This window comes from Nematolebias whitei, chromosome 15 (genome assembly GCF_014905685.2).
Source record: "Nematolebias whitei isolate Nwh7 chromosome 15, NemWhi1, whole genome shotgun sequence".
Classification (NCBI taxonomy): domain Eukaryota; kingdom Metazoa; phylum Chordata; class Actinopteri; order Cyprinodontiformes; family Rivulidae; genus Nematolebias; species Nematolebias whitei.
The window spans coordinates 20,017,011-20,027,054 of NC_056512.1; the positions used below are offsets into that span (position 1 = coordinate 20,017,011).

The 10,044-nt window shown below is 44.8% G+C and overlaps 1 protein-coding gene across 1 annotated transcript in view; it reads left to right on the forward strand.

Moving 5' to 3' along the window:
- Positions 1 to 3,723: 3,723 nt before the first annotated feature.
- Positions 3,724 to 10,044, forward strand: part of ntn1b (netrin 1b) — a 77,339-nt gene continuing 71,018 nt past the window's right edge. Inside the window, exon 1 of the mRNA XM_037688854.1 lies at positions 3,724 to 4,752. Coding sequence (XP_037544782.1) covers positions 3,732 to 4,752 — 1,021 coding nt within the window. The 5' untranslated portion in view covers positions 3,724 to 3,731. The remainder of the gene's footprint in view (positions 4,753 to 10,044) is intronic.

The following is a 10,044-nucleotide window of genomic DNA, read 5'->3' on the forward strand; positions in this document are numbered from 1 at the left end:
TCAGGGGCAGCAGCTTGAGCAGGGAGGTCCAGACATCTCTTTCCATGGCCACCTCTTCCAGCTCTTCTGGGAGGACTCCAAGGCGTTCAGAATCAGAATCAGATTTATTATCATTGTACCGGGACACAGTGAAATTATGTTCGTACAACCGTCCAAAAGATGGGCGGAGTGCACGTTGCTGCTGCTACAACAGCGCAGCCTCTTATCGTTCATCAGAATATTTTTTAGATAGAAAAAGGGAAAAGGCCACAAGGATGGATGGTGGTGTTACAAAAAATATCTCTTCACATCTTGTCCCATCAGGACACGAGTTAAGACATTAAAAAACTCTACCAGCAGCACATTTATACACACGTTACATACGCATTGGACGTCAAGACGGTGAGATTCGTCCATGAAGCACTTCCAGATAGACCATAGTCCTGATAGGATGTTGGTCAGCCGGCAGTTCTGATAAGACTGCACAGAGGTTGTCGGGGACGGGGGTGACGATAGACAAAGCTTTTTCCTTAGTTACCCATGTCCCTGGAGAAATCTGATAGTCAGCTTGCTTCCAAGGCCAAACAGGGTAGTCAGGTTCAGATAAGCCACAACACAAATGTTGATTTTCTTCAGGCAGACTGCTTTTTCTTGCCAGCCTTGACTCCTGCTGGTACTTTCGATCCAAAATGGCCAGGTTTGTGGGCATTCCACTGATCCCAGACCAACTGAGAGACGTAGTCTCTCCAGAGTGTCCTGGGTCTCTTCTCAGTTGGACATGCCTGTAAGACCTCCGTGGGGAGGCGTCCAGATGCCCGGACCACCTCAACTGCTGGATCAGTGATGGTTGTGCTCATGCGTGCTTCGCTTGCTCTGTGTCTCTGCTCTGGGACGGAGAGGAGAGCGGCTCACAGCACATCTGGGCTCACCGTACATCAGGCATGCGTCAATATTCACCATGCAGGAGAATAGCAACACGTCTGTCATACAGGGTGAATAAAAAAAAAAGGTCAACACTTTTTGTTTGCAATTTGAAAAGCGTCCACCAGTCTATGACACCCTCACCTCAGTGTTTAGTTTGCATGGTTGTAAAAATGATGAAAACTCTGAATCACTCCTTATCAGAGTACACACAAGGTTTTTTATGGGGAGACATACAGGGTCTAGGTATTTACTGGATTTCCACAGGGTAATTAAATGTACTTATGAGAGTCCAACAGGGTACATACTTTGTGTACTTATGAAAACTGGGCTGTTTCCTCACGTGACTTGTTACCTGTGGTTGTGCCACAGAACAACTTCAGCTCCCTGGACAGAACTACACCGAATTCTTAATTGATTTTCTGTTCTACCGTTTTATTTTTGTTCCCCTGCATGTTTTGTCCTGCAGGATGATAGGGGAAAAAAAAACTTTCATAAAACCTTTTGCCTTACTGGATTTGAAGTGTTAGGAGGAACGACTTAAATCAGTTTGCATTCGATAAAAACAAGTGTTCTCACAGAGGAGTGCATGCACACAGTTTAACCTCAAACGTGCTTCTTCATTAGCTTCTTATCTGGAGGTTTCTGTCTTTTATCTGCCTCTATTAGCTGCACAAGTCTGTGCTGTTACACTTTCTGTGGTCACCCACCAACACACACACTGCAACATGCATACAATAACTGCACAGTAACAATGATGACTATTTTCAGCTGCTTTAAGCTCAGTGGTAGCTGAAATATCCAATTATAGCAAGATAATCCATGAATTGGTCCTCGAGGAAGCAGGTGTTGACCCGTTGTGTAGGTCAGAGGGGATTGTCCCACACTGCTGTGTAAACCTGACCCGGCACAGCACAGAAACACCATCCACTGCCTGGATATTACACCTATACTGCTGCAGCTATTCAAGTCAACCTGCTTTAATAAACTGGTCCATCCCGGGTAAATAGAGCCAATAAAAGCTGCAGATTTATCTGGCGGTTGTGATTAAAGTGAAACGTCAGTGGATGAGAACAGGAAACGTGCAGATCTGATGTAAGGCTTGTTCCTGCTGCAGAGGCTGTAAAATGTATGAAATGTGTCAATCAGCACGCAACACGCTGCACTGGCTTACAGAGAGCTAGATTAAATGTCTGACTGCGCCTATCAGAGCCTCGGCTGGTCCTGGGTCAATCAGAACCTGAGGCAGACCGGCTGAGGGACACGATGCGAACATCACATCCACTAGGATGGCTCTTGTTAAAAACGGACGCTCCAACGTGGAGCGAGCAGAACAGCAACTTTGGGCTGCAGTAGTTTATGGTGCTGATGATGGAGGAGGCTCTACTCACATCGGGTCAGAACCGCTCTCTGCTCTGCACAGAACTCTTTATGGCATCCTAAAATCAAGTTTTACTGCTAAATTATGGGTTTAATTTTCTCTGATGACTTGTTTCTGCGTTTGTTTGATCGCTTTTCCAACTTCCAACATTCGGTGTCTTGAAGAGCTTTGGAGATCCCTGGACTACATGAAGCCATCAAACTCTTCAACCCCAGACCTCATGCCAGAGAGGAAAACCTCCAGAGGGAGACGACCAGGAGGCCTCTGTATCAGATGACTGAACGAGTCCAGAGATGGACCTGCGTCCTCCTGACAGGACTATATAAGTTGAAAGGGGGGCCATTGTCCCCCCATGCAGCCCCTTGGTGGCGCCGCTGGACTGCAGCAGCAACAGATCCTGATTTCATGCAACCAAAACATGTTGACCAAACAAACAAACAGCTTCTTTTTCAGTGAGCAAGAACACGGATTCATTATTCAGACAGAAAAAAACAGTTTATTGTTTAATGAACGCTCAAAACTGTTATTAAAAAATGTGTAAAAATCCATTAAGTCATTATTTAACATTTAAGATGTCAAATTAATGACCTGATCAAGTTTTTTTTCCATTTATTTCTTGAATGTACTTTGACTAATATTTGCAACTAACTCATGCTGCCACAAATATTAATTTGTCTTTAAATAATTTTAGTGTTCAATCGAGATCCGGAAGCACTTTGACAAGTTTATTTTTGAAGCGATGTTAAACACTTTTTACCCTCTTTCTGTTTTACAAGACTTAATGTTTTATGAACACCTTCCTTTAATTAGAATAAAATCTTTCTCTTGACTTTGAATACTTTTTGTCTGCAAGTTTTTGAAAGAAATTCATCAAACAAAGCTGTATATGTTTAACAGATAATTTGCTTCAACGCTAAAACATTGCACCAAAAGAGGAGGAACTATGTATAATCAGCTACAAATAAAGCCTTCTGATATTTGCTCGTGAACGTGGGACTTTTAAAACTCATTTTCCTGCAGGTTTGTGTCTAAAAGTCATTTTATTGCAGCTTGGAGGTCCTGTTGAATTTAGGTGCAGTTCCGTGGATCAACCAGCAGATGGCGCTGCTGCCGCCGCCTCAGCGCAGACTGTTGGTCCATCAGAGGGACAGAGGTGGACAGAGGTGGGACTGTGAGGACAAACTCATTCATCTTTTGGTTCTCAGAGGAGGAGGACAGCTTGAACGGGACAGGCTGTCTCTCTGAGACTCTTTGGAGTCCAACATTTAGACACGGAGCCTTGCAGTTGGAGGTGGTGGTTCTGGGTGGAGTTTGCCTCGTGAGTTTATGTCCCACGGTCAGCCCCCCCACACTCAGTCCTCCTCACCATCAGCTGCTGTCTCCAGGTTTTGTTTTGTCATCCTCTGATCTTTGTGTCCTCGCCTCCATGGGTCCCTGCGGCGCTCGGATCATGAGCAGGACTCTGCAGACCCGGGTCCCCCTGCTGCTGCTGACCCTGTCCTCCCTGTCCGCGGGAGTCCTGGGGGGGTACGGGCTCAGCATGTTCGCCGCACAGTCCTCCCCCCCGGACCCCTGCTACGACGAGAACGGGAACCCGCGCAGGTGCATCCCGGACTTCGTCAACTCGGCTTTCGGCAAGGACGTGCGCGTGTCCAGCACCTGCGGCAGCCCCGCCGCCCGCTTCTGCGTGGTGACCGAGAAGGACGAGGAGCGCGCCCGCGACTGTCACACGTGCGACTCCGGGGACCCCAAGAAGTCCCGGCCGGCCGCCTACCTGACGGACCTGAACAACCCGCACAACCTGACCTGCTGGCAGTCCGACAACTTCGTGCAGTTCCCGCAGAACGTGTCGCTGACGCTGCCCTTGGGCAAGAAGTTCGAGGTGACCTACGTGAGCCTGCAGTTCTGCTCCCCCAGACCCGAGTCCATGGCCATCTACAAGTCCATGGACTACGGCAAGTCGTGGGTGCCGTTCCAGTTCTACTCCACGCAGTGCAAGAAGATGTACGGCCGGCAGAACCGCGCCGCCATCACGAAGCAGAACGAGCAGGAGGCCGTGTGCACGGACTCGCACACCGACATGCACCCGCTCAGCGGCGGCCTCATCGCCTTCAGCACGCTGGACGGCCGCCCGTCCGCGCACGACTTCGACAACTCCCCGGTGCTGCAGGACTGGGTCACGGCCACGGACATCCGGGTGGTGTTCAGCCGCCTGCACACGTTCGGGGACGAGAACGAGGACGACTCGGAGCTGGCGCGAGACTCCTACTTCTACGCCGTGTCCGACCTGCAGGTGGGCGGGCGGTGCAAGTGCAACGGGCACGCGTCCAAGTGCGTGAAGGACCGCGAGGGGAGCCTGGTGTGCGAGTGCAAGCACAACACGGCGGGCCCGGAGTGCGACAGGTGCAAGCCCTTCCACTACGACCGGCCGTGGCAGCGGGCCACGGCGCGCGAGGCCAACGAGTGCGTGGGTAAGACACGGCCCCCGCGTTACCTGCTTCATGGAGACGACAGGTGTTGTGTCGAGTTGTGTTACCCCCCTTAAAACGCGCTTACTTTTAGGGTTCTTTTCTGCCATTTTTCTGAATTAATAAAACTCGTCCAGAACCTCCACAACCTGCTTAAAAATAAAAAAAACAACTCGTTTTTATTATGTGAAAGTGTTTGTTGTGGCACGAACTAACTGAAGTTTAAAAAAGTAATTCTCTTTTTTTATCAGTATTTTAAAATGTACCCACTCATTCATGGAGGCCAAGGCTCACATTTAATATTTTAAAGAACCCACTGTAAAGAAATAACTCTTACATCTGCATCCCAGTAAATTTGCCTGAACGCACACAAAAAAAAATTAGTACTTTTTGTTGGGTATTGAGTTTTAATTAATTAATTAATTGTGCTTAAAACATTTACTTTCTACTTTCCAAAGTTTGAGTCTAAATGTGGATGGATTTATTCGAGGAACCAGAGAGCTGCGTGTGGCCCCTGAGCCACAGGTTCAAGACCCTTGGCACAGAAGAATAAAATAAAAAAAATAAAAAATTCTATATAATAATAATAATAATAATAATAATAACTCCACCTGTTGGAGCAGTTTTTTCCCATCATGTGCATCAGTCGAATGTACTTGATTTAATTCTTACAGTAACTTCTCCCTTTTGTTTCATTTAGAAAATCAGATGTTTTTTCTGCTTTTCTGCTTCTTAAAACACAATTTCTTAAAGCAGCTGAAGAAACGAATCGCAGGGTAACAAAACTCAACACAACACCGGTTGGATCTGGCTCATAAAGCACATAAATCAGACTTTAGTTGAGTTTTATTTAGTGAATTTCCTCTTTTTTTTTTTTAATCATCCTGACTTGAATGACTCACAAATGTTAAACTTTAGAATTGAATGTTCAGAGTTCAGAAAGATCCTACAGTGCTATCTTAACAAAATTGTCTTTTAAGTGCAAATTAAGATCAAAATGTGTTGATCTGAATTAACAAACATTGCAGCACATTAAAAATCTGGATGGAGATTTGTGGGGGGAAAAGGCCACATGTCAAAAATAACATTAAAAATCAGCAGCCCTGATATGAATTATGACTTATTCCAATAATTAACCTAATTTTTTGGTTTCTTATTAAAGATTTTGCACTTTCTAAACAAATCAAACCAGCTTTACATATAAAGATTTACACAGATAATGTATCAAAATCAGGACATTTAGGACAGAAAAACAATGTAAAGCACAAAAAAACAAGTTTTATTTGAAAATAAAGCGTCGTCCTGTTTGAAGAAACCACATAAAAAGTCTTAATTGTTAATTTAAATAACACCAAGAGGTAAATTATGTTTTTTTTATCTGTCTTTGAACTAAATTGTGGAACAAGAAAAATTAAAAAATTAAATTTTTTTTGGGGGGGGGGGTCCAAACTCTGCCTGGTGTTTCCAGCTGTGGTGGGGAGTTGAACAGGTAGCTTCGCAGCAGACCTGCCCGGGGCGGCTCGTGTTCCAGGAGCAGGTGCTTGAACAGACCCCGTGTGTGATTAGAGACGTTTTATTGACATTTTTGGCACGTAGAGTCTAAACTGCTACTTTAGAGGTGGTAAACCATTCATAGTGGGGGTGGTGGGGGGGGGGGGATCAGCAGCTCACGCCTGTCTGAGCCACAGCGGAGCAAATCTGGAAAAAAGCAACAAGTCGGCCATAGTGCGCTCAGCCACACGGAACAAGTTGGCCTCCGACTTTCACCTGCATGTGACTGAAACAAAAGGTTTGTCACTGGAGGCGTCCACCTCGCTGTCATCGGGGTGGGGGCTCACTTTCTGCAAGTGGTGTCATCATCAGATACAAGCAGGCAGACTGATAACGTCTACTTCAGAGGAGATAATAGGACGAGGGGCTGACACCTGTAGGGCGAGCTCCAAGAGGGCCTCATGCTGCTGCAGAGGGACAGAGGCGCTGCTACGGGAGAGTTGCTCTCACGTATTGGTGGCAGGCATGGAGGAAGTGAGACGGAGGCAACTTCCCATGACGTTGCCTGCAGGATCGCCATCGCTTCATAAAAAACTGTTTTTGTCGGCTGCAACAACCTCAGAGTTCCTGTCAGCTGGAGGCACATGAGCAGCTAACACAAGGGGGGGTGGGGGTGGCACAGTGGAGTCTGACTGAAAGTAAAGGGAGAGCTGGTTAGTTTTGAATAGATTTTTAAATATCTTGAAGAATCATCAGGTTGCAGAGCATGTGGAGCAGAACCTCTGCACACCGAGTCGTTAAATGTCTAAACGTAGGTGCAGAACGGCAACAAATGAGGTGAAACGAGACGAGAACAACATGGAGTTTATCAAAAACTGCCATCTTAGAGCTTTTTATAGAGCTCAAGAGCATCGGTTTGGCTTTAAAGGGCTAATTCATATATTTTAAAGTGAAGAAATTGTGAATAATTATTATCTTACCTGTTGTAGATAGCTCTTCCAACCACCTCAGTTTGGAGGCATCCAGGTTAAATCTAACGCAGTGAAAAGCTGAAGTCAACTTTACATTGCTGTAAATATCACACCACAGTTACAGAGTTCTGTGGTTATGTTGCCGCACAAGCAGCAGCAGCTAGTAGTAGCACTTCCTGTGAAGCCTGAGCTACTTCCTGCAGGAATTTATTAATGTTCCTGCCAAAATAACCATGCGACGCTAAAGACGCTAAACATTAATTTGGGGGATTTCTGAGCTTGGGTGTTTTAAGACGGCAACAATGTACTTGGGCCTCAGCTTTGCTCCGACTAGCCGTTAGCTCGTCGTTTTAGTCTGAGTCAAACTCTTTCTCCAAGTTAACCTGTCTGCAACAGGTAAGATATTTGTTATCCATACCATTCCTACACATCTGAATATCACCTCAAGGATTTTTAACGTAAAGCCTGGTTATCGTCTTGGTTTGAAGGAAACTTTATTTCTCCATTTTTCATACGTTTTCTGTCTCTTACGTCCGTCTGTGGTTTCATGGACAGCTAACCAATGAAATGCGTCAAAAAGAGCTGGGGAACTTTTAACAGCACACGTTTAATTAGCTGTGAGGAAATGTGTTTTAATAATTTCCCGAAAAACAATGCCTTTTAAGTTTCTATCCCAATAAAGCGTCGTTGATTTTATGACCCACGGTGCTTTTTATTGAGCTTATTGTCTGAAAGTTGTCCCGTTCTTTAAATCTGCACACTCACGTGGACTTAAGTTGATAAAATTTGTAAAGCCGCAAACAGAAAGTTCTCCTTTTTATCTTTAACCTGTAACTAAGACCTAGACTGAGTCATGATAAAAGCATACATTTGATTATAAAACACACAAACACACTGTGACAGGTTAGGCCCTCCTGCTCCAGGTTCATATTCCCTCCATGTTCAGCTTCGACCTGTTAGTGGACCCCCCCCCCCCCCCCCCCCGCCCCCTCTCGCCTGCCTGACTGATGGGCTGTGAAGGAAACCGTGGGAAACCTCTGTTGGCCAAGTGGGTTTTGAGGCGAGATGAAAATGGCAGCCATCGACACTCGCATGTCATTTCTGCACTTGATCAATTTTCAGCGCTGTTTGCACCGTCAGCCCATCACTCCATGTTCACTTTCATCAGGACCACGAGTCAGGCGGGGGCTCGGTCGCCCTCATGTCTCTACATTTTTGATTTACTTTCCAAGCGCTCTTTGCGTTCACCGCAGCGTGCCTGTTCCTACGGTTGGAGGGCTTTTATGTGGCTTCAGGTGAATTTCATGCTAAAATAAATTTTTATGAGACTTGTAATTTCATCAAGACTTCCAGAAGTTCAGCTTGCAGATCTGTGCAGATCCTATCACGATCTCAGGGAATAGAAAGCAGCATTTTGGAACTGGTCTTTGTAGAAACGAGCCAACATGTTTGCCACCCACAAAGTATCTAAGGTAGAGATGTGATCGTATCAGTCAGCTGTTGGCTCTGCTCCCAGGACTTTAGGTAGCTTTCCCCTTAAGCGAACAATAGACTCAAAATACAATCTTTGAAAAACCATGAAATTTAAAAATAATGACAGTGACTTGGTAAAACAACTGCAGCATTTTCTTAGTGTTTTTCTGAACCATTTTCCTGTCAAATAAAAACCAACAGACCTGTTAAAGTATCACTAACTGCACCAATCAGACTGGGATATTTTCAAAACATCTGCAATTACTTTTAGGTTGCGGATCTATAAAAAATTTTTTACTATACAAATTCAGTTTTAGGTGGATCTTGTATTTACTGTCACCCCAATTCAAATCAATCAGACTGTATTTTTATTTGTCCACCTCTGTAGATAAAGACAGTTTATCTGAAGCACACCAGGAGTCCTTAAATTGCAGACAACCGTCTGGATCCAGATCCAAATGAACTCTTATCTGGACCCAAATGAGTTGTTAAATTTCAGTCAAATGTCTTTTTGATTTTTACACGAGCACAATTTGAAACACTTACAGTGAATTTTGCCAGCTGGCTTGCAAATTTTACTTTAAAAGTAAAGCCTGTCTTAGAAAAGGAGACAACTTAAAATGTATTTTATATACATATGCTCCACGGTTAAAGAGCAGTGCCATACCTATCATACCATACCATGCCATGCCATGCCATGCCAGGCCATGCCATGCCATGCCATACCATGCCATGCCATGCCATGCCATGCCATGCCATGCCATGCCATACCATACCATACCATACCATACTGCACTTTACCATACCATACGTTACCCTATTTTACCATACCCTACTATACCATATACATACCATAACTTACCATACATACCATATTTTATCCGTATCCTATCCTACTCACCCTACCATACCATACCATACTATACTATACTATACTATACTATACTATACTATACTATACTATACTATACTAGAGGTGGCTGTGGATGAGTGGTTAGAGAAGTCGTCCTCTTATGCAAGAGTTGGGGGTATTCCACCAGCAGTCACATGCCCAAGTGTCCCTGGGCAAGACACTGAACCCCTCATTGCCTTCGATCTGTGTCCCTTCGGTGTATGAATGTGATCTAAAGCACTGATTAGTCTTTATACAGATATAGTAGAGTACTATATGAATGGGTAAATGAGGGCACAGATTGTGTTGTAATGCACTTTGAGTATCTTGATAAGATAGAAAGGAGCTTTATAAGTACAGTCCATTTACCATTACTATACTATACCGGACCATAGCATACCCTACTCTATTTTACTATACTATACCATACCATACCATACCATACCATACCATACCATACCATACCAT